Below are 26,445 nucleotides of genomic sequence, written 5' to 3' on the forward strand. Positions count from 1 at the left end.
AACTTAAAACAAAAATGCAATATAAGACAAAAGATAATTAACTGGAAGTAATCAAACCTTAAATGATTAACCCCTCTACATTTTCAAATGCAAAAGGTCAGCAATAGTCAGGTAGAGAAGTGCAAGTAACACAGTACTACTCCTAAATAAAGAAGCTACTAAATATTTGCTGTTAAATGAGAAATTCTCTTTCTCAGCTCCTCCCACTGAGTTGGATGTTATTCACAGTCTACAAAAAAGTCATTTCTAACTGACCCTAGCCAAGACATCCTAAAACTCCAAAAAGAAAACAAAACTGGAATCAAAACACAATGCAATATAAGAGCAAAGATAAAAATGGATGTGACCAAACCTTAAATGAAACTCTAAAAGCAACAAAAAATTCAAAATGTGATATAAGACAAAAGATAAAATGGAAGTAACCAACCCTTAAATTTATAACCCCCGGTCCATTTTTAAATGCAGAGATCAACAATAGTCAGGCAGAGAAGAACAAGTCACATAGCACTACAGCTAAATAAAAAGGCCACTAAATCTTGTTTTTGTTTAATGTTGAATGGTATTTCTAAACTTGTCCTACCAATTAGCTGGATGTTATTCACTATCTGCAAAATAATTCCTTTCTAAGTGACCTTAGCCAAGACCTTTTAAAACTTGAAAAAGAAAAGAAAGTAAAACAAAACAAGATGCAATAGAAGAGTAACAATACAACATGGAAGCACCAAATTTAAATGAATAACTCCATCCTAAATCAAATTTAGAGAACAGCAGTAGTCAGGCAGAGAACAGCAAGTCATGGAGCACTGCATGCAGCTAAATAAGGTGACACTAAATATTTTTAGTTAAATGCTATTTCTCAGCTCATCCCACTAATTAGCTGAATACTGTTCACTCTCTGCAAAATAATTACTTTGTAACTGACCCAACAACTTTTAAAACTCAAAAAAGAACAAAAAACTTAAAACAAAACGCAATATAAGAATAGAGATAAAAATGGAAGTAACCAAACCTTAATGGATTAACTCCATTTCAAAATCAAATGCAGAGATCAGCAATAATTGGGCAGAGAATTGTATATAACAGAGATCTACAACAAAATGAAGATGCCACTAAATATTTATAGTTAAATGAGGAAATCTATTTCTCACCTTCTCTCATTATATAGCTAAATGTTGTTCACTGTCTGCAAAAGAAATCTTTTCTAACTGGCCTTAGCCAAGAAGTCTTACAACTCCATAGGAACAAAAAAACGTAAAACAAACAAAATGCAATATAAGAATAATGGTAGAAAATTTGAAGTAAGCGAAGTTTAAATGAATAACGCCAACCCAACATCAAATGCAGAGAGAGGTCAGCAATAGTCAGACAGAGAAAACTTAGTCACACAGCACTACAGCTAAATAAAGATGCCACTGAATATTTGTAATTCAATAAGGAATACTATTAAACAAGGAATGCTGTTTCTCACCCCCCCCCCCCCCCACAATTAACCGGATGTTATTCACTATCCAGAAAATAATACTTTTCTAAATTACCCTAGTCAAGACCACTAAAAACTTCAAAAAAAAAACACTTAAAAGAAAATGAAACAATATAACAGCAAAGATAAAACAATTGGAATTAATGAAAAATCCAATCCAAAATCCAATGCAGAAAGTGATCAGCAATAGTCAAACAAAGAAGAGTAAGTCACACAGCTCTACAGCTAAATGAAGATGCCACTAAATATGTCTGATTAAATGAAGAACACCATTTCTCAGTTCTTCCCACTAATCAGCTGGATGTTATTCACTATCTGCAAAAAATTTATTTTCAACTGACCCTAGCCAATATAGGAGTAAATATCAAAAAATGGAAGTAACCAAATATTCAATGAATAACTCCAATCCAAAATGAAATGCAGACAGAGATCAGCAATACTCAGACAGAGAACATAAAGTCACACAGCACTATAGCTAAATAAATATGCCAATAAACATTTAAGTGAGAAATGCTATTTCTCTGCTCCTCCCACTAATTAGTTGCATGTCATTCAGTGTCTGCAAAATAATTCTTTCCAACTGACCCAAGAAAAGACCTTTTAAAACTTCAAAAATAGCCAATACTTAAAACAAAGTGCAATATAAAAATAAAGGTAAAAATGGAAGTAACAAAACCTTAAAAAATAAATCAAATCTAAAATCAAATGCTGAGTGAGAGAAAGAGATCACCAGTAGTCAGGGAGAAAACACTAAGTCACATAGCAGAACAGCTAAATAAATATGCCACTAAATACATACAATTAAATGTGGAATGCAATTTCTCAGCTCCTCCCACTAATTAGTGTGTATTATTCAAGGTTTGCAAAATAATTATTTTCTAAGAGTCTCTAGCCAAGACCCATGAAAACTCCAAACAGACCAAAAAATTAAACAAAACAAAATGCAATATAACTATAAAGGTCAAAATTGGCAATAACTAAACCTTAAATGAATAACTCCATTCTAAAATCAAATGCAGAGAGACATGAACAATAGTCAGCCAGTGAACAGCAAGTCACACAGCAGTAGAGCTAAATAAAGATGCCACTAAATATTTCTAATCAAATGAGAAATGTTATTTCTCTGTTCCTCCTAGTAATTAGCCAGATATTATTCACTATCTGAAAAAGAATTTTCTAAATGACCCTAACCAAGACCTCTTAAAACTCCAAAAAGAACAAAAAACATAAAAGAAAACAAAATGCAATATAAAAGTAAAGGAAAAAATTGGAAGTCCCCAAACTTTAAATGAGTAACTCTAATTCAAAATCAAATGCAGAAAGCGATTGTCAATAGTCAGACAAAGAAAAGCAAGTCATACAGCACTACAGCTAAATAAAGATGTCACTAAATATGTTGGTTAAATAATGAATGCAGTTTCTCAGCTCCTCCCCGTAATTAGCTGGATGTTATTCCTTGTCAGCAAGAGAATTTTTTCTGACTGATCCTAGTCAAGGCTTGTTAAAACTGCAAAAAGAACAATAAACTTAAAACAATTCAAAGTGCAATATAACAGTAAAGATACAAGAAGTAACCAGATCTAAAATTAATAACTCCAATCCAAAATCAAATGCAGACAGGGATCAGTAATAGTCAGGCAGAGAAGAGTAAGTCACACAGCACTACAGTTAAATAAAAAAAAACACTAAATGTATATGTAATTAAAAGAGGAATGCTATTTCTCAGCTCCTCGCACTAATTACCTGGATGTTTGTAACTGTCTGTAGAGGAATTCTTTCCTAACTGACCTTAGTCAAGACCTCTTAAAACTCTAAAAAGAACAAAAAACTTAAAAAAAAAATGCAATATAAGAGTAAGGAAAAACTGGAAGTAGCCAAACCTTAAGTGGATAACTCCAATCCATCATCAAATGAAGAGAGAGATCAGCAATAGTCAGCCAGACAACAGCAGGTCACACAGCACTACAGCTAAAAAAAGATGTCACTAAATATTGTAGTTAAATGAAGAATGATATTTCACAGCTCCTCCCACTATTTAGCCGTATGTTATTTAATTTCTGCAAAAGAAGTAACCAAACCTTAAATAAATAACTTCATCCAAAATGAAATGGAAACAGAGAGGACAAGTCACATAGCACTACAGCTAAGTAAAACTCCCACTAAGCTAAATAAAGGTGCCACTAAATATCTGTAGTTAAATCAAGAATGTTTTTTCTCATGTCCTCCCACTAATTAGCTGGATGTTAATTACTGTATACAAAATAATTATTTTCCTAACTGACCCTACAGCTCCAAAAAGAGTAAACATCTTAAAACAAAACAACATGAAATGCAAGAGCAAATATAAAAAATAGAAATAACCAAACCTTTTCTGAATAACTCCAGGCTAAAATCAAATGCAGAGAACAGCAGTAGTCAGGCAAAGAAGAGGAAGCCACAGAGCTCTACAGCTAAATAAAGATGCCAATAAATATTCACAGTTAAATGGGGAATGCTATTTCTCAGCTCCTCCCAATAATTATCTGGATGTTATTCACTGTCTACAAAAGTAGTATTTTCTAACTGACCCTAGCCAAGACCTCTTAAACTTCCAAAAAGATCAAAAAACTTAAAACAAAACAAAATAAGAGTAAAGATCAAAAATGGAAGAAAAGATACTTTAATTGAATAACTCCAATCTAAAATCAAATGGAAAGATCATCACTAGTCAGGTAGGAAACAACTACAGCTAAATAAAGAGACCACTAAATATTTGTAGTTAAATGAAGAATGCTATTTCTCAGTTCCTTTGTCTAATAACCTGGATATTATTCAGTGTCTGTAAAAGAATACTTATCTAACTGACCCTAATAGAGACCTCTTGAAACTCAATCAAAAATGAAATGCAGACAGTTAGCAATAGTCACGCAGAGAACAGCAAGTCACACAACACTACAACTGAATAAAGATGCCACTAAATATTTGTTGTTAAATGAGAAATGCTATGTCTCAGCTCCTCCTGCTTATTAGCTGTATGTTATTCACTGTTTGCATTTTTTTATTTCTAACTGGTACATGCCAAGACCTCTTAAAACTACAAAAATAACAAAAAAACCTTAAAATAAAATAAGACATACTATAAGAATAAAGATGAAAAAATGGAAGTAATCAAACCCTAAATGAATAACTCCCATTCAAAATCAAATGCAGACAGAGATCAGCAATATTCAGGTAGAAAGCAACAAATCACACAGTGCAAGAGCTAAGTAAAGATTCCACTAAATATTTTCAGTTAAATGAGGAATGCTGTTTCTCAACTCCTACCACTTATTAGCTCGATTTTATTCATTATCTGCAAAACAATTCTTTTCTAACTGACCCCAGTGAAGATCTCTTTAAACTTTAAAAAGAACAAGAAACTTAAAACAAAAAAAAATGTAATGTAAGAGTAAAGATAAAAAATAGAAATAACCAAACCTTAAATGGATAACTCCAATCCAAAATCAAATGCAGACAGAGATCAACAATAGTCAGGCAGAGAGCAGCATGTCAATCAGCACATAGATCAAACACCTGTGTGACTTCTGTTGACTAACATTATGGGGCTTCCAAAGCATCCTACTGTTATTGCACTTGCCATCTCCAAAGCTGGAGACATTGACCTGCTACCACTAAAAGACTGTTCCTATGCTCCATTCTCATAGCCCCTAATCAGATTCCTCACGTCCCAGGTCTAAACAATAAATACTTTTGAGGTCAACTTTTTGAAAAGAAAAGTAATCAGTGAAGGGTCACGTCTGGGGTACCAAGCAAGAAGTCATTGGGAGGTTCAGTGATGGGTGAGCATGGAATCCAGGCAGCAGAGCTTGAGGCTGAGGATCAGCAGAGAGTCAGGAAGAGAAGCTAAAAAAATATAGATGCCTTCCCAGTGGCGTAACTACATTAGAAGCTCCCTGAGGCAAACTTTTCCTAGGCGCCCCCCCCCCCCCCCAAGCCAGAGATGAGAGATGCTAAAGCAAGAAAAGTAAAAAAAAAATTATAAAAAACAGTACATACATATAATGATTACTTGAATCTAACCATCACTGATACATTTATTAAAATATTTTTATTTATATTATGCTTACAAATATATTTATGTGTGAATTTTTCAAATAAGTTAACCAAGGTAAACACAATCAGAGAGTGTTTAGATATATATATATATATATATATATATATATATATATATATATATATATATATATATATATATATATATATATATATATATAAATATATATATAGTTGACATGAGAGTTAATTTATGACAGAGCCTATGTTACAGAGGAGAACAAGGAATAATTTTAAATAGATAAATAAAATATAATAAAAAAATAAGAATAAATAAAAAAAAAGAAGCAAACAACAATGTGTTGTGAGACACAAAAACAAGAGAAAAAAACAAAAAAAAAAAAAAAAAAAAAAAAAAAAAAAACAAACACTGTAATGTTTGTTTATAATTATAATCCTGTATATGAATTATACAATAACCCATGCGTGGGTGTGGGTAATGCAGGAGGGACCTGCCTTACCCCCAATTTTGGACAACACCACATAAAGAAGAAACAAAATTAACCGTGGACAACCAAATTATTGAATCACAGTATTATTTAAATTATGGAACATTGAAAAATACTTACTTGCCTTAAACTAATGGGTCCAATGCACAAAAAACTCACCGATTCTTCTGCAGATGAATTTGAATCACATGCATGCTTACTTGTGGCCATCATGCTGCGCAGCACAAGCCTCAGAGTTATAGCAAGAAGCTCGCTGTTTTAAAATCAAACTATGTATGGAAAAAACGGAGAAAGGAAGATCTTAAAGTTTTCTTTTAAAGTGTTTTTTTAAAAAGCTTAAGTTATTTTAAATAGCTCTCCGTTTAAAAACTACGGGCAACTTCAGGTTTAACTGCTTCGCTATGTTAAATCCGTTTAACATTCTTGAAATTACAATAGCACCTAAAGGAGTTACACTTTGCGAACTGATCCCGGGCGACTTTTACAATATATCCATTAGGAGTTTTGCAATATACATTAAACAACATGATTGTTTTTGGAATAATGATGAACATGCAACAATATTACACAATATTATAACACTTTTAATCATAGTATTAATATGCAAATACTTAATATTTAAAAATAATATAATTATATTATTACAAGTTACATATCAAAATTTAATAATAAAATTTACATAAATACTTGAAATCAACTTTACAAAAGTTATGAAAAAAGTTAACTTTAAACAGTAGGACTAAAGAGCAAAGGGAAACCTTAATGTCCTTACTGTCAGAACACTGCTCCTCTAGGTTCCTCTCGTTCAGTCTACCAAATACCCTTCATCCAGATATGCTACTAACTTTTTCTGGCAATCATCTAGGGTCAAAGTTTTCACCTACAGGGGGTCTAGTCCCAAGTTCAAGTTTAAACATCATACCAGTCCCACAGTATGAAGCTATGGACTAGGTAAACTGCTGCAGTCATTGAGTTTCTTTTATTTTTAACTTTCTTCTTTCTTTTCTTTCTTTCTCTTCTTTTCTTTTTAATTTTTCTTTCTTTCTTTCTTTCTTTCTTTCTTTCTCTCTTTCTTTCCTCTTCTTTTCTTTCTTTTCTTTCTTTCTGTTCTCTATTACGTTCCACAAAAAAAAAAAGTAAAAAACTAACTTGACTGAACTACAAAACTTCAGGGGGAAAGTCAACCTGATACAAAACACTCTATGAAATCTCGAGTAAATATGCTAGCCCTTGGTATGAAAGGTTCCATGCTATAGTGTATACTGCTTAATCCTTTTCCTCTTCTTGGTTTTGGGGTCCCACAGTTTATAAAAGTTTCCTTATCCTTTCACTTCCTGGCCTTGCTCAGCCACATCCCACACCTGCATTCTTAGATATTCTACCTGTGGCATTGCTCAGCCTTGGCACTAAGTCACTTCTCACTTAGCCAGATTGCTCATGTGGCAACTTTGAACTAATCAACTAGGTTCTACCATGCAATAATTACATCAAAATCTATGCAACTGAAAGATTCGTTTCCATCTGCCATTGATTAGCAAATTAAAGGAACAAACACATTTAATTGATTAAATCCACATACGCTTTGGCAATTGTAAATATTTAATCCACAAAACTTTTGGTTTTCATTTTAGATAAGCATAAGGCAAGAGTAAAAGGGCACACACAGGAAAACTGACTAAAGGCACTAGTACAGCAGTATACTAACTTAAAATTAATCTGCACTTCACAGCCAAACACGCCTCTAAGCTAATAAAAAGCCAAAGAAGTAAAACCAAAAATGATGCACAAGTGCAACTTCATCTAAACAGGCAAATTACTAGTGGCTTAACAGCCAAGCTATATTTCAGATAGAGACAACATGGAAAACAAGTTCATCCAAAAGAGACAGCACAATGGCTTATGCACACAGTAGAAAAAGACTGTAATACATGCCAATGCAACAACAACAAGGTACAAAAAATGAAAACACTTACTTAAAAACAAAAAGCTTATAGAACTAAATTATAATAACAAATAACATGCACAAAATGGCTGTACACACTTAAATATAGTGTGTTAATCTGGAGAGCACTAAAATCAAACAACAAATGGTTTTAAAGTTTAAACATTAAAACAAATTTTAAATTTCACTTTTATACTATAGGAATTAACAACAGAACAAGGTTTGTGTGTTTTGGTTTATTGTTAGTTTTGCTAGAACACCTCAAACAACTTTTTACTTATAAATATAATACATGTATTAATTTATATGAATTATACTTATTATAACCTAAAATTTATTTTATTTCTTTTTGTTTCCACTATTAAACTAATACACTCATTAGTTTACATACATCTCCAAAAGTCTTCTAAATGGGAGTTTTATTGTAAAATTTTGTATATTCTTAACCTGTTATCCAGTATAATACCTTTTTTTTCCTTTAAGGGTTAAAAAAATATGTTTTATTTTTTTTTGTAATTATTTTTTAGTATAAACTGTAATAAATAATGTAGTAGTTAGCGGGCGGCTCTAAACTGAAAATGGACATGTATCGAGTTGGATATCCAGTTGGACTAGCCTCAATAGCTAATAAACAAAAGCTGCCAAAATAAATTTTGTCAATTGGCTGGACTCTCAGTGGTGACCACAGCTACAGAAAGAAACTTAGCATTTAAATAACAGGCCACAGGCTTGTCTACTTTTTCTGTGTCTGCTGCTTTTGTCCCACACACAGCAAACTCACCTGTCAGCCTTCCAATGGTCAATATTTTGTAAAACGAAGCGATTGGACACTCAGTACACTATATCAGGTGTTCCAGTAAATCTTGTAGTTTTGCCTTGAAGCCATAATCATTTCCACATCACTTTTGTAAATCAGGACTAAAAATGTCCAGTTATTGTTAGTCTTGCATGCTCATTAGTACACTATGCAAGAGCCACATTTCTGAGCCTCCATGCCACTATTTTATTCACCTGCTCTCATTCATTACTCAGTCCAGCTTCAAACACCATCAGAATTTCTAACAATTCATATTATATGTTCTAGTAGTTCTATAACATTGTTTTATTTGTATAGTGGTCAGGTGGTGTCCTCTTGTCATCTGGTAGTTCTGTACAAAGACGCATGGCAAGCATACATTGTCAATATCAACTCCTTACCCTTTTTTCCTGTATCTGCAGCAATCATTTTTTCTCTTCTATGGCCAAGTACTGGCTTAACTGAATGAATAACCATGCGTATAAGATCATAGGATCATAGGAGAATACTAGGCTATCGACCTGGACGTAATTTCAAGCCTAGCTGTTTCATCCCAATGTAATACTATAGAAATGCTAGTCAATACCCAAAACTGAATTTAGTAATGACTGCCCAGGTCCAGGAGGGTTGTTTGCTCTATCCCAGGTAAGAATTTATGGTGCCCCATCCACTTGTCCAGGTTCCTCTTGAACAGTTTCGTTGAGGTTCTCTGTTTCACATGAACTGGTAGCCTATTCCAAAGATGTGGCAGTCACTGGGAGACAAATTCATCCCTCCAACATGTCCTGTTTAAGTCCCAGGCCAAATTTAGGCACTTGGAATGGGTAGTTCTAGTCCTGTTTGCTTTACAGATATGCAGCAAGTTCTGTAAGCCAGGCATAAGTCTCCCCTAAGAAGTATATATGATACAGAGTATAGTGACAGGGATTTTAGTCAGTCCATGCAAGGCATATGCTGGAGGCCCTTGATCTTCTTTGTTAGAACCCTCTTAGGTCTATCTAATTGCTGAAGGTGCTTAGTACGGTATATACCAAATGGGGCAGTATAATTAATTATGGGCCAGATAAGTGCGGAGTATAGAGGGGTTATAGCCTCCTTTGCTCTCAAGGCAATGCCTTTACTAATCAAGTGTGCTATGTAGAAAGCCTTCCTTACTACAGTAGCCACATGATCGTTGAAGCTAAGGTCGCAGTCAACTTGTGATCCCAGATTCCTTACCACTTCGTGGGTACTTAGGGTGTTGTTGATTTGATAGTGTGAAAAGCCATTGTTTGTGCTGAAGGGAATTATGATGCATTTCTTTGCATTCTGTTTGAGGCCATGACTAAGACACCAGTCATTGGTCTGCATAAGACCCTCCTGGAGTATACTGACATCACTTGGGGATTCAATAATTGCACCGAGTTTGCAGACATCCACAAAGTTGGTCAGTCACAACCCCTTAGGTTTGACCTGAACTTCTGCATTTATTAAATCATGCTGCAGAGGTACAATGTACAATATTTCAATACTTACCTAGAGGGGAAAAATTGGGGTTTAATCCACGTGTCCACGTGTGATGTTTCATTTTGCATAAGTCTTTATTTTCTGAAATGCATGGAAACATATTCAATTGTCATTTAGGGTATAGTGCATAGCATTCATAAACTTCCTTCCTAAACTTTCACTTTAAACAAAACTGTCCCAGATGGATATAAAATTGCATGTTTAAATGAAATATAGGTCAGCAGTTTTGGTTAAGACTGAATATTAGAATATAAAGAACAGTAATATGATTATATTCCATTGCATGTTAACTATGACAATATCAGTATTATGCTTTACAGTGATTTATGAAAAACAAATGAATCTTTCTAGGGGCTGCACCCTTTTTATTACAGAAAAAAAAATCAGGCAGAATAGCAAACTGAATGTAGCATGTATGTAGGTATGGCTAAAAGTGGGGAATCCTTTTTTTTTACAGAAATAATTGTTTTTTTTTTTTTCAAAAAGTGGTTCAAACTAACTTCTAATCTGTGCAGAGCATGGTTTAATTATTATTGCAGAAATTCTGACTAGTAATTTATTTAAAAGATATGTCACTGGAAAAGCATGGAATCTTTCTTTACCATACTCAAAATCTCTGTTGCAGGTTGCTGAGCTACAGAAAATCACTCAGGTAAGTTGAATAACATTGTACATGATTGTGTGTTTATTTTGAAACTGCTGTGATATACTTCTCTGTGCTGTTTTTGCCATTAGCACTCTTCAAGATGAGTATAAAATAAAAAAAGATGTATTTAAGTTGTCTATAAAGAGGAGACAGACAGTCCCTCTCTCTCTCTCTCTCTCTCTCTCTCTCTCACTCTTTATTTCACGTTTGATTTGAAATGAAGCTTGCAGTTGTGTGTCATAAGGAAAAATCCTGAGATGTACAAAATTAGCAGCCATCACTTCAGTATGTAAAGCATTTATTAAATATTTATAAATAATGTCTTAGTTGTTTAGAGAAAATATATATCATATAATAGCAATAATACATTTACATTGCAATACTGTACTAAAACAGGAATAAGTTTTCTAACTTAGCATTTGTACTAAGACTTTAATGATGTCATAATTGGAAAGCTGACCCACCCAGGTATCCAATTTTTTTAACATTAGCAAATTCATAGCTCTAATCCATGCAGGAAGCACATCAATTATTACATATTTAAGTGCATGTTTTATATTTTTAAAAACAAGTAATATCTCAGGACCCATAGCAGCTACACACGTTCTTCTGGTTTGAAAGCTATCTGCTCAGATGTCAGCTTCAGAATAAGCTCATATGTTCAAGATTAGTGCTCAGGTCTGAAGATCATAAAGGAACATTAAATGCTCTATCAAATACTTTGGAGTAATAACTGGGCAACAGTCCCCCAAGTAAATCTGAAGTTCAAAATTGTAATCACTGGAGCTACAACAAGCAGAAGTGAAGCATTAATTACATTTGTTAGCTGTTGATAAGATGTCCCTGACTCATCATCATCATCATCTTTCAGCTTTTCCCATTAGATGATCCATTGTGGCGACACCTGTTTCCATTTCTTCCTGTCCTCTGCATCTTGCTCTGTCACACCAACCACCTGCATGTCCTCTCTCACCACATCCATAAACCTTATCTTAGGCCTTCCTCTTTTCCCGTTACCTGGTAGCTTCATTCTTAGCATCTTTTTCCCAATATACTCAACATCCCTCCTCAGCACATGTCCAAACCAACATAATCGTGCCTCTCTGGCTTTGTCTCCAAACCTTCCAACCTGGGCTGACCTTCTAATATACTTATTCCTGATCCTGTCCACCCTCATCACACCCAGTGCAAATCTTAACATCTTTAACTCTGCCACATCCAGCTCAAACTCCTGCCTTTTTGTCAATGCCACTGTCTCCAACCCATATAACATAGCTGGTCTCACTTCCCTCTTGTAGACCTTCCCTTTCACTCTTACAGGTACTCGTCTGTCACAAAGCACTCATGACACTCTTCTCCACCCACTCCATCCTGCCTGTGCTCTCTTCTTCACCTCTCTTCCACACTCACCCTTACTCTGAACTACTGACCCCAAGTATTTAAACTCATCCACCTTGACCACCTCTACTCCCTGCATCCTCACCATTCCTCTATCCTTCCTCTCACTCACACACATATATTCTGTCTTAGTCCTGCTGACCTTCATTCCTCTTCTCTCTAGAGCATATCTCCACCTCTCCAGGGTCTCCTGTTCCCTACCCTTACTACAGATCACAATGATGTCCCTGACTAAAGAGTTATTAATTTTAAAATGGTCACTTTGTGATTTAAAATTTTTATTTATATATTTATAATAATTGTTTTCATTGTTAGTGCATTTGTCAGCTTTTCCTTGAATAATTTTATTTTTCAGAAATGTAATAATTATGTTCAGCTTTCTTTTATTAAAGAAGAGAAATCCTTATGAAAGAAAAAAGTCTTTTTTCTCAAACATTCCAATTTGTTTGTGATTACATCAGAATGGAAATGTCATTTTATTGCTATTGTATTTAATAGAAGTGGACTCCACAATGTACTATAAAATGTTTTCAAGGATGACATAGACAAATAGTGTTTTGGTATTAGAATCTTCCATAAACTATTCAACATTATCAAAGATACTGTGTATTTTGATGTAATCAGTCACAAAGTAATTAAATTATTTTGAATTAGTTACATGAAATATCAAAGTCAACAGAACTACCCAGTGATTGGATTACTGTTACATTGTGAATAATTCTGGAGATGTTAACTGCTACAGTATCTAACAGCCTGTGGTGTTGTTAGCAACCATTTGTTCTAAGTCAAAATAAGAAAGAACACTTATGAAGTCTTTTAGAATATGCACTGTTAGCTGTGAAGTTCCACAAGTCTGTGTCTGGGTAATTAGTGCCACTGTAACACATTGTTTACCAAAAAGGCAATGTATATCAACTACAACATGCTCTAATGAATTATCTATTTTTATGAGATGTGAGACAAAGAGAGTTATGCACAAAAAGCAATATTTCACCACTTCTTCTATTACCCCTGATTCATTCATATTTATTAAAACCCTGAAAACATAAATCAGTTGAGTTCCAATCCTTTATAATAGTAATAAATAAGGTTTGTTTATAGCAGACCTATTTGTGCAGAGACTCATGCCGTAGTAAGGAATAACGGCTAGGTTAAGGTCAATGGATAGGCTTAATGTAAGGGAAAAAGTGAGGCAGGCCAGAGTGGGGTTTATGTGAAAGGAAAGGAAAGGGGACGGGGTTTATAAGCTGGGACAGGTAGGTCTATATTGAATGTTGAAACATTCAAAATTTCGAGTCTCAAATGGCCAACACCATATGATCAGATTTTTGAATGTTCAAACGTTGTAATGGAGATCTCCATACAGCGTGGAATGGGAAGATTTCCCTTTTCTGCACTGTAGTGCGATCTCAGAGTTGGTATATTTAAATAGCGGGGGAGGGGGCGTGCAAGGGGGCTTGCCTCCCTGCTTAGAGTGTTCAGGTAGGTGTTTTGTGTAGTTTATTTTTTTATTAGCTATTTGAACTTTTGAAAGTTCAATCATATGGTGTCGACCATATGACAGTTGAACTTTCAAACGTTCGATTATCTAATATAGACCTGGGACAGGAAGGGGTCTGGCTTTTTTTAGTGTGGGTTAGAGACAGAAGTAGAGTTGAGTGTCATCAGGTAGCTTGGTGGATGTACAAGGTATGCAAGGGAAGAAGTTTTTTTTTTTTTTTTTTTTTTTTGTAAGGCTATGAATTTCTTTTCTTTTTTTTTTCTCAGTATTAGTCTATGGTGGGTGTGGGGAGTGTGGCTCTGTTAGGTACAGAGGACAGTGAGGTTATAATAGCAATGCTTTGTTCCAAACATACATTTTAAATAGTTAATTTGGTTCTTGTAGGGTGGTGCGCTACACAGGGTATATAACTCTTGTTTTGGAAGCTATCAGTTTGGAAGCTTGTAAGTAAATCAGGATGGTTAAGTATGGGGTTGATAAGTTTAGTAAATTGGTGTCTATTTCCATCAGTGGCTTAAATGTGGTGATTGTTACTGCTTGCTGTAGTGTGCTATACTAATTAAACTCTTTCTTTGAGAAGCTATACAAATACTGCTTGCTGTTGTGTGCTTCACTATTCAATCTCTTAATCTGAGAAATGGGGCAAAAATGCACATAATTAGAGGGCACATGCATATGAGTAGCAATGCATTAAACATTTCCCTGGTAGGTTTAGAGGGTGGTTATAATAATAGGAATTGTGTTGACAGGTATTTGTTCTAAGGATACAAAGTCCGTATGTCAAAAGCATGTTAGTAGTTGGTGTTGCCTGTACTCTGAGCTTCTGTGAGCCGGGCATGGGATTATAAAGGTACTTGGTTAGTCCAAAATGGTGGATGCTTTCTAATTATTTCTCTGATAGGCATGGATAATGGCTAGAGTAACAGGAATGGTGTTGGCTGGCATTTCCCAGCATACAAGGTCTGAAACTTGCAGTTAGGTCACTGCTGGGTTCCTTAATCTGTGTTTAGGGTTTTTCTTTGTAACATTCATTGGATAGAGGATTACCTGATTAGTTAGCATTTTGTGAGCACATGAGGTGCCTTTTTCTGGCTTGGCTGGCTGGGCTGGGTCAGTTAGTTCATGCGCAGGTGCAAAGATGGCAGTGCATTACTGGTATGGCTCCTATACACTTGAAAGTTGCTGAAAAAATGTAATTTGGCTTACGTGTTTTCTGCATGATATGAAATTCAGAATTGATGGTAGGTTGTTAGTTGGTGCTTTTAGACCTTGGTGAGTTGCCAGAGCACCGTAGTTGTTGCCTGAGGAACAGTTTAAGATGAGGCCAAACTCTGCACATTTCATTGCAAATCTGATCAGTTAAGAGGTACACTTCTTGCAGTGAATGAGGTTTGGCTGGCTTACAAGTTTGTCTGAATTGTTCAGTAGAGTTTTAAATGTAAATAAAGTGCATTGATTTAAACTGTGTGGTAGATGGAAGGTGTCTCACATGGTAAATGTTGGCTTAGTACAAGACATTAGGGGCAGATTGTACAAGACTTCTCATTTAGCTGGGGCATCCTAGGTAAATTCATTTTAGCTGTCTCTGCTAAATTTTAAAAAGGTGGTTGGTGAGGAGAAATGGCATTGTACATTATGATTAGTGATAGTGGCTAGATTAATAGATTGTGTTACATTAGGAGGCAAATTGAGTGCAGTTAATTTCTCAGTGTTTCATATAATAGTAAATATATTTGTTTATTTGTTGTTTGTTCTGGGTTGAGGCGCCAGGGCCTACGGGTACAATTATAAAAAAAAAAAGAGAGAGAAAAAAAAGATTCTTTGTGGCAAGTGGGATTCACTTAACAGTGGTCCAAGTAGGCTCTAAGGTCAACAGAGACTATGCTGAAGACCTGAAAGTTGACTGGAGAGAAAGTGCAACAGTTCAAGAAATTTACTCAGGGCTCTAGCATCCCAAGAAGGAAATAGGTAAAGTTGAACAAGAATAGCAGTGCCTAAAAACAGCATGTGTTAGGACTACAGAAAAGATATGTGGCTGAGCCAGGTATGGAAATAAGGCACATAAGGAAAGCTCATGGTGGAATGTGAAAGTCCAGGAAGTATTCAAAAGAAAGAAGGCGTTCAGGAAGAAGTGGGGGATAGAATAGACTGACCAGGCTAGGAATGACTACTGGTTGGCTAACAAAAAAGCTAAGAAAGAAGTTGCAATAGCAAAGAATAGGACATCAAATTCACTCTACCAACTTCTAGAAAGTGACTCATTAGGTGGCACAAAGAAACTACACCAGGTTGCAAGGCAAAGACAGAAAGATAAAGAAGATAGTTAGACACTCTTCATAAGAGATACTAGCAACAACCTGCTCACCAGTCTACAGGACATCAAAGGCAGATGGAAGGAGTATTTCCAGCATCTACTGAATGAAGAAAACCCCACAGAAGCTGTACTGCCCCAGAAACAGCCTACAATGACAGAAGAAGAGGAGCCCACCCTAGAAGAAGTAAGAGCAGCACTAAGGAAGATGAAGTCAGGAAGAGCACCAGGCTTAGATGAGGTCACAGCAGATATGATAAAGATACTGGGTGAGATAGTGGTGAAATGGCTCCTGAGGGTACTAATAGCAGTTTGCATCCCGGATGACTGGAGAATAAGCATACTCGTACCAGTGTACAAGAACAAAGGGGACATCCACAACTGTGGGTAGTACAGAGGCATCAAACTCCTATCACATTGCATGAAAGTTCTGGAAAGGGTGATTAATAAACAGATATGCAGAATAGTAGAATGCAAGCTGGGAGATGAGCAGTTCGGACTCAGATCAGGATGCAGCACAATTGACTCCTTGTTTGCATTAAGACAGATACTTGAGAAGAAGCTAGAGATGAGGAGAGAGTCCAATTGGGCATTCTTAGACTTGGAGAAAGCATATGAAAAGGTCCAAAAAAGCTGATTTGGGTAGTAATACAGTGGTTTGAAGTCCCAGAAACATTAGTAGAATTAGTGCAGGCTATGTAGAAGGACCCAATGACTCAAGTACAAACAGTGATTGGTCTCAGAGGGGTTCCCAGTGGGAGTGGGTGTACACCATCTCTGAGCCCACTGCGGTTCATACTGGTGATGGACTACATAAGCAAACAGGTCCGAGAGGACAGATCATCAATGTTGCTATATGCAGACGATGTGGCATTACAGGCAGACTCTGAGATAGAACTTCAGCACAGAATAGGAGAATGGAATGCAAAACTGAAGGCACATGGGATGAAACTAAGCTTAGATAAGACGGTGGTAATAGCAGCAAACTGGGGAAATCAGAAGAAGCTGAGAATAGAAATAGAAGGGAAGATAGTGGAACAGGCAAACAGCTTCAAATATCTGGGAGGGGAGGTTGAGGAGAAGGGAAGTCTGAATGAAGAGGTAAAAGCTAGAATCAGAGGGGCTGCAGCCAACTGGCATAGAGTGTCAGGTGTAGCCTATGACAGAAGAATGCCAAAGAAGCTGAAAAGTAAGGTGTGCAGAGAGTGGTGTGTCCAGTACTACTGTATGGTACGGAAACCTGGGCAGTAAAGGCAGAACAGTTGAAAAAGCTAGAAGTGACAGAAATTAAGTGCCTGAGAAAGGTGGTAGGATGCATGCTGTGGGACAGACAAAGAAATGAGGACATAAGAGCAGAAGCAAAAGTAACTCCAGGTAGCTGGTAATTCATTAGCCCTTAATTTATCAGTATTGCGGTTGGACATGATGTTGGGTAGACAGGAATTTGCAGCATCTTCCAAGCGCTGATAAACCTTGGCTTCAAGAGTTGTTACGTGGGTTGATGGAGAGTCAGGAGGTGCTTACAGAAGAGCAGGATTTAGGAATGCAGATTGTTTTGCCATTGGTTGAGCAGTCAGACTCTATAGCAGAGTAGCAGCAGTCAGATGTTAACTCAGGGCAAATGATCCAGTTGAGCAGTCAAGGGGTACAGGCATTACTGCAAGACAAGCCAATGGTGCATTTAACACACATATATGATTGGGAGTTTAGTAGAAGATTTGGAGAGGCTATTACATAGATTTGTTTGATTTTTGGATATGGAAGATGCTCAGCATTTAGCCAAGGCTGAGTTGCCAGGGGCTAAGATTTAGCCATGTCATTGGCAGCTTTAAGTAAGAAGAGGCTGAACAGGTATAAAGCCAGGACCTAGGTAATTTGGGTCATAGGCTTTATTTTGTAGCTGTAATATGGAAAAGGGGGATTGTGTCGGCTTTGCCTCTTTTGGCATACTTTATTAAAATCTGGGAAGCACAGAGGTTAAGATAGGCTCCTGCCTGGTTTTGGTCTGGCAGTTGAAAGCAGTTGATAAGACAATGAAGTGGGAATCTAGGCATCTGGATAATTGGTTTGGTACTATTGGAGAAGGCCCTTTGTTCAGGCTCATCCAGTACTGAATGACAATGATCTGAAAGCTGGTACATGTTGGGGTTTTAATTTGGAAAAGTAATTGTGAGTGAATTGTCAGTTTATGCATAATTATGCAGTGTGTGTCTGTGTGTGTGTGTGTGTGGGGAGGGCACATGCAGCTTCAACATGTTGACGTAAAGAGAGTTCTGGTTTGGGTCAGCTAGATAATAATAAACCTAGATTTCCTGCTGATTTTCTTACAACCTTAAATATCAAGGGGGATTCATAAAGGTTAGCACAATATCCAAACTATATCTACAAACAGTGCAGTCTTTCTGAGTGAATAGGCAGCACAAAATGTGGTAGGGATGTTCCTGTATACAGATCATATACACTTAGTGTAGGTGTTCATAAATGTGGCCCAATGATATCTTTATTCCCCTTTGGCCCAGCTTCACAAATATGAATTCTTACATTCATATTTGTCTGTACCCTATAGCCAAAATCATATCACTTTTTTCTGCTGATTAAATGTTAATACAAATATTAAAATATGTGATATTCTATGGATTAATGTAACAAACATATTATATTATCAACTCTACTAATGTATTTAGCTCAGGTTTCATATTAGATCATTTGACAACACATTTTGAACCCTGAACCAAGTTCCCATGCACCATACTACTTAACAAAGTTAGTATCAGAATCTTTTATAAAATTATAAAAATTTTCATAGCCATTGCTAGTGACAGATATCAATATCTTCATTTCCGATGCCCTAAAGTCACAACTCGTATGCAGCTTACGTTCACAGACCCTCATCTGTACCCTAGCACCTGACACTCCTTTCACTTTCTGCCAGTGAAATATTAATTCAGATATTAAGAATATAGCAGAGTTGGTACAGTACTATAACAAAGTATTATTACGCCAGTTCTGTAAATGCCTTTGACTTTACTTTAAACTACACCTAATCATCACATACTTGGACTCCTAATGAAAACACCACTTACCACTCTCCATAAAAGGCATATTATCAGAATTATTTACAAATATGCAAATTTACATAACCACTACTGCATAATAATTTCGATTTTTATGAGGCCTAATATCACAGACCCTATGCAGCTTTTCCAGCACCCCCATTTGTGATCTGGTACCTGCCCATTCATACTGTTCTATTTCTATCAGTGAAATATCAATAAATACAAGAAAATATGTCAAATGTTAGATATTACTATAAGAAACAACTATTATACTTCATTTCTGCTAATGCATTTCACCCCATGTTTATGTGAGACTATTAACTCACTAATGTCTCACCATGCTGCTGTAGAGGGTACAATGATGAATGCCTCTAACATATGCTGTGGCCTCTGAATATTAAAGAGGCATTAGATCTGTATCCATGAAACAACAGCAAATTCCTTGTTATGAAGAATATCATCAGCTACCTATTAATTAAGCACAAGGATGAATTTGGCAACCTACAATATGCTGCTGCAGTAACAGTGGCCCTTTTTGTTAACACCACTCCCCCATTTTGCACAGGCTGACGACTGAGTACAGAAATACATTTCAATCAGTGTTGAAGATATAACTCCATCTGTACTATGCCTGCCTCTACAAGTGCTACATCTAATAAAATTACCCACATGCTGCTATTTTTGAGATGACTCCATTTTTAGTTTACTTTTTAGTTATGTTGTTTTATATGTTTTATTTCATGTTTATGTTACTGTTTTGCTTCATAGTTTTATGCTTGGTTTGTTTTATATATCGTATGTACAGTGCCTGGACACAAGCAATTTAACCAAGTTGAACTTTAATTTGGAAGTCCATAAATGTATTTGTTACTTCACTGACAGCAGCAAAGTTACTTATTTATGTTCTTACTAGGCTTTTGATTTATGAGGATCTTTAGAAGCCTAGCAAAATAATTTAGACCTTATATTTTAAGTACGAATAACCCAACAGAAAAGCAGAACATTTATATGTTGCCCCTATTCATGAGAGACAAGGGTGCTAAACTAGGGGTAAATTTGGAGTTGCCCATACATTCGTCCAGAATATGTTTGAATAGCGTAAGAGAAGTACTTTGCATTGTGTGGAGAAGACATTTCCAAAGTTCTCTGTAATAGAGCCCTCTCCCCCCAAACTGTCCTGTTTATGTAGTAAAAAAGATTTAGATCACTTGGGTGGTTGTTTATGCCCCTGTTGGTCTTGCAAATATGTAGTAGGTCTGATAGATTATTAACTACTGATGCACTGTACGCAAGGCAGAGATCACACCTCAGTAGCCTGTATGACACAGAAAAGAAGGGCAAGGCTTTGAGATGGTCTGTAAAGTTTTTTTGTTATTTAGATCCTTGATTTTCTTAGTAAGAAGGCATTGTGGGCATTCAAGTTGTGTCAGATGTTTGGACAGGTACATACTGAAGGGATGGTCATACTCAATCATTTGGCCTGATGAGTACTGAATATAGTGGAATAATCACATCCCTGAACTGGGCCACCATACTCTAAGTAATAAGTTGTGCAATGGAAAATGACTTTCTTACAACAGTAGACACATGATGATCAAAGGACAGTTTGTTATCTACATATATTCCCAGGTCCCTAATTACTTGATCAGTTTTCAGGGGCATGTTGTCAGTGTGATAGTTACAAGGGAACTCTTACTTGCCAAAGGATACCATTATACATTTCTTATCATTCCATTTTAGTCAATGGTTTTGACATCAGACATTGGTTTGGGAAAGGACCTCTTGGAGGAACATGGTGTCCTCTGTGGAGTTTATGATGACATCAAGATTAGAGTCATCTGCAAACTTTCTCAGCCATAAACATTTAACCATAGCTCTGACCTTAGAGAAGTAAATGGCAAAGAGAGGCCCAAGGACTGAGTCCTGTGGTACACCAGTAGTGACAGGCTTTTAGAGAAGGTAGAGTATCCTATTCTAATTTCCTGGGCCCTGCTTGTGAGCCAGTTTACTATCCTACAAGATACACAGGGGTCAGCATTAGGTGGGATAATTTAACTACAGTACCTGAGTATGGAGTAGTGTTCAACACCTTTGCAAAGTCTAGATATGCAGTTTCAGTAACCTTCTCAAAGAAGCCATCCAGGTTAAGTAGGCAGGATCTGCCCTTAACAAATCTGAACGGACTTGGATCAAGAGTTTGTAGGTTACTAATGTCCTAATTTATTAATTCCATAATGATCCTATCCATAGCCTTACAGATGAGGCTAGTCAGACCTATGAGTTTATACTTTCCCAGGTCTGTTGATGCCCCACCTTTGTGCAGAAGGATGACATTTGCTGTCCTCCATTCTTCTGGCACAAACCCTGTTTGGAGGCTGACAATAAATAGTCTATGAATGTGATTTGACAGGTCCTGTTTTAAGTTTACCATTAATCAGCTCAGTATGTTATCTGGTCCCATAGCAGAAGAATTCTTGGCCTTGGGTAGTGCATTTAAGACTTGTTTATGAGAGATTTGGGGTATATATGTGGGTATGAGATCTGAGAAGAGTGGGAGGTTGGCATAAGGTTAAGGTGTTTACCTTACCTTACAGAATAGAAGAGGGGACAGGAAAGAAGCTAAAACTAAATGTATCTGCCAGTGGGTTGGATATGTCCTCTGGGTCTGTGTATGTGACATTTACTATTAGCGCTGCAAAGTGCTGGCCATTGCTTCTAAGGTTTCTAACATAACTAGGAAGGCTTTGTAGTTGTTCTTTGCCTGGGTGGCAGTTTTTCCCTCATATCTGGCTTTGTCTGATTCGATCACGGTGTGGAGTTCTCTGGAAAGTTAAGCAAGAGCTGTCTTGCACTTTGAGAGTTACATTCATTTTTACATGCTATGAGTTTTTTCTTTTATTATAGAGCCTGTTTATATTTGGACACCACCACAGGAGTTTATTTTTGAATTTGGCTTTGTATTTAGTTTGAAGGGGGACATATGCATCTATGCAGCTATTCACATGTGCATAGTATTTGCCATTAAAGGATTCTGCATCAAGTTGGAACAGGATGTTGGATTTAGCCAGGTCATCACTCAATTTCAGTAGATTAGCATTAGCATAATGTCTGAATATTGAGATATTGTACAATGCTTCTGGCTTCATTCTTAAGGAAAATGTAACCAATTCATGGTCAGATTTTACCAGGTAAGGAGTTACACTTGATATGGAACAGAGCTGTCCCATATTTGCAAGGACTAGCTCCAGGATTTCATCTAGAAATCTCTGCAAGTACATGTTAGAGAATCTATACATCTCCCAGTTAATGGAGGGGTTGTTGAAGTCTCCTAGGAGAATGTTTTTTAGCTTAGGGATTGCATACTATTTAATTAGGAGTTATGGGCTGAGGAGTAAGTAGAGAGGTTCCTGTAGTTAGCCATGATGTGATAAGGGGTCCTGTTAAAAATAAGTTGAATGTGGAGGGGTTCCTGATTGTTATCTTGTCTAACTAGTTGGGAGGTGAAGTATATATTTTTTTCAAATATGGAGACACTGTCACCTTCAGTGTCTTCATATAGTGCAGTAGGCCTGAACATGTGGTCGGCTTTGAAACCTCCACTGATGGAGTGCTCACAATGGACTTGAAACAATTCTGTATAAGGATGCATATATATGTTTTCCAGGGTAAGGAGTGCCTGTAGGAAGTAGAGTAATTTATTAAAGCTTCATGCATTGAGCAGCAATACCTTTATGTTATCCAGATTCTGTTCTGTTATGCTGAAAGCTTTTGAGGAATGATGTTGCCTAAAAAAAGACACTATAGCGTGAATAAAGTTTTAGCCAATATGTGAAAGCCTTGAGGGGGAAGTTGCAGGCCATTCCTGGCAAAGTAGTAAGGACTGCCTACTATCTTCTCCTAGGCTGATATATAGTGGACCCCTGTGAATGATACCAGAAGCTAAGCCAATTGTTGAAGTCATAATCTTTTGTTCATATTCCAGCATCATTTGTAGTGATAGTAAAATGCTGCTCAAGGCTAGACTCATATCCGCCAAAGACATATATTCTGAAAGCTCCATCGTGCCTCTCTTCATAACATCCTGAGATGAACATCCCAAGTCATTTAAACCTACGTGTACTATGACTGTGTCCCATTGATCATTTAGTTATTGATTTATTTATTTATTTGTCTTTGTTGACAAGGAAAGTTGACTGGGTAAAGCCCATTTTCAATCGAGGCCCTGCGAGAAAAGAGCTTTATCACAGTACATTTATACGGACAAGTGAATTTAGACAATTCTCAGGAAAAAACAGTTATGTTTCACATAAAAAAATAGTTACAAGACAATAAAGTAATTACATGAATATGTATAAGTGTATATGTTTACTTGTGGGTACAAAGACTTGAGTGCCTGTGTGATGTGACTCACCACATGTATGTATAAGTGTAGATGTGTACTTGTGGTACAAACACTCAAGTGCCTGCCTGATGTGATTCACCACATGACACAAATACTTGAGTGCCTGTGTGATGTGGTGAATCCTGGAATCCAATAAGCAAAACACCATGACCCTGTCCTTCCACAACCCAGTGAGTGATGCATCAGTGTGTCTTATAGTAACTAGGATGTTGGATTGTGTACAGGTTTGCCTTATGGGCTTTTGAATTGAAACATTTTAATGCATGTTTCAATGTGGGTGCTGCCTATGTTGTGTGATTCTGAGGTTGCTAAGGATAGTTGTTTCTTGGGTTACATTTAGCAGGCCTGTGTGGTTTAAGTAGGTTACTTTTAAAAGCCTCAGTTTATGTAGGTTAACGTGTTTGGTCTGATCGGTGTGTAATAGGTTTAGTGCATTGCTGTGTGGTACAGACAGCCTGTTTGTTATTTGTAGTATCTTCATGTGAGAGCTTTGCCTCCAGTAGCGTTAAATAACTGCATCTGTCAAACACTGTTGTCAGCTTGTTTTAGTAGTAAGTGGTTGCCAGCAAACATAAGAAAAATGCATCCTTGTCTCAGGATGCCAGATTCAACCAAGCTGGCTACAGAAATGGGTAGAAAATGTAACTCCAGGTTTCCAGGTGTTACTAATGTGGGTTAAAGGAAGAGTAGCTCCTATGAGGTGCTGTCTGTCTGGTAGTGGTGATAGTGCTGGTCTCAGCACACTACAAGCAGCTAGAAATCAGTAGCCCTTAGTTCCCTTTCTCAAAAAAAACAATAAAAGAGTAGCATTAATCCCAAGCTGCTTCATGAGATGTCATACTAACACAGATAGGCTCAGTACATTTGCTATAGTCTTCTCTTGGTATATACCCAGGATAGAACCTATAGCACCCTGATGCAACAGAAAGCTAAAATGCACAATGGCCCTGAATAGACTCTCACCAAAACTGCAACCACACTGCTCAGTTAGGTCCCATACACACTGCCCAATCAGAGACCAACAGGATTCAAAATAATGCCCTTGTGTTGTTTCTCACATTAGGAGCAAAACAAAATACTGTTCTCAAGCTGATTCCTGAGAAGCAGGCTCTCCAGTAATTAGTATAGTCCCCAATATTATAGCAATAACCCACGCCTGGGTGTGGGTAATGCTGGATTTACCCACTGTTGGCGTGGTTTGGTCCCGAAGGCGAAGCCCGAGGGACCAAACAAAGCCAACAGTGGGTAAATCCAGCATTACCCACACCCAGAAGTGGGTTATTGCTATTATACAATGACATTATTTAAGAAAAGAAATAATTACTTTTCTTAAATAATGGCATTGTATAATGCCTCTTTACTGCCCTTCCGCAGCTGTCTGGTATGCTGCGGCAGTTCTGATGTACTGTGCATGCCTATGCAGTACATCAGAGCTGTGGGCAAAAGCAACGGAGAATGCAAGATCTCTGTTGCTTTTTTTTACTGTTTTGCTATGTTAAATGGGTTTAACATAGTGAGACAGCTTTAAAATAAGCAACGGGTTTAACATATGTGCATGCAACTACCCGAATATAGACTGGGAACATTACTCAAGCCCTACCTTTCTAGCCCAACGGTTCCTGGAGTTCAAAAATTCAAATGCCATGGAACAGCTAGTCACTGTTCCCACGAGAGGAGAAAATATACTAGATCTCATTATCAGAAACATGGGGACAAAATGCTCCACACCGGAAGTATATCCCTCATTGGTGAGATCTGATCATAAACTAATCTCACTGGAAATCCACATCCCGTCCCCACCCCAAACAAAAAAGACCACAGTGAAGAACTTCTAAAGCAAACTTCACACTACTCAAGACTGGTGTGGTATCCTTCAAGGCCCCTGAGCCAGTGGAAACCACAACCCAAGCTGCGGAAGCCCTTACAAATGCCTTCTATGAACACCTCCAGGACTGCATGGATCAGGCAATCCCAAATAAAACCAAGACTCTTTCCACAAAGGGCAAACGTCCAGTCTGGTGGACCCCAGCCATTAACAAACTTTACAATAAGAGGAGAAAGCTATTACATGATAGAACAAAATCCATAAAAGGGAAGTCACCCTGATCATTATTAGTAAAAAATACGAGCACTCATAAAATCAACTAAGGCCAATTTTGAGAGAAAATTGCCATGGATTCAAAGGACAATCATAAGGCCTTTTTCAGCTATGTTAGGAACCTGGGTGGAAACTCCCAGATATGCTCAGAATTAGTCCAAAATGATACAAAAATCACTGAACCCACAGACATTGCCAACATACTGGCAGACAGGTTCAGTGCAAACTTCACCCCCCTCTCCCCCCCTAAAGGAGAGATAACTATCCCAGCGGAGTGTAGCCTCCCAGACATTTCAAATGCGCAGGTGAAAGCTGCTCTCTCTAAAGCTAAAAACACAGCATCAATGGGACCGGATGGTGTCCCCGGCTGTGTGCTACACGAGCTAAATGAGGAATTAAACCCGCACATAAGGCAGCTGTTTAATCTCAGCCTTATCACAGGATATGTGCCCAAGGATTGGCGTATGGCAACTGTGGTCCCACTCCACAAAGGCGGTGCCTCTACGGACCCTGGTAATTACCACCCCATAAGCTTAACAAGTCTAGTCTGCAAAGCTATGGAGAGGATCATAATGGAGCTCATAAACAAAGATATAGGGGACTTGCAGACATTGGACCCGACCCAGTTTGGCTTTGTCAAGGGCAGATCATGCCTTTTGAACTTGGTCGACTTCTTCGAAGCAGTCACCAAGGCCATTGATGAGGGAAAGGCAGTCCATACAGCCTACCTTGACCTTGCAAAGGCCTTCGACACAATACCCCACTCGA

General features: G+C 37.1%; 1 protein-coding gene across 1 annotated transcript in view; it reads left to right on the forward strand.

Annotated features, from left to right (window-relative positions):
- Positions 1-26,445, forward strand: part of PTPRQ (protein tyrosine phosphatase receptor type Q) — a 4,272,575-nt gene that overhangs the window by 3,462,417 nt on the left and 783,713 nt on the right. Inside the window, exon 32 of the mRNA XM_044087226.1 lies at positions 10,891-10,917. Coding sequence (XP_043943161.1) covers positions 10,891-10,917 — 27 coding nt within the window. The remainder of the gene's footprint in view (positions 1-10,890; positions 10,918-26,445) is intronic.

This window comes from Protopterus annectens, chromosome 11.part0 (genome assembly GCF_019279795.1).
Source record: "Protopterus annectens isolate FY-2018-M chromosome 11.part0, PAN1.0, whole genome shotgun sequence".
NCBI lineage: Eukaryota > Metazoa > Chordata > Ceratodontiformes > Protopteridae > Protopterus > Protopterus annectens.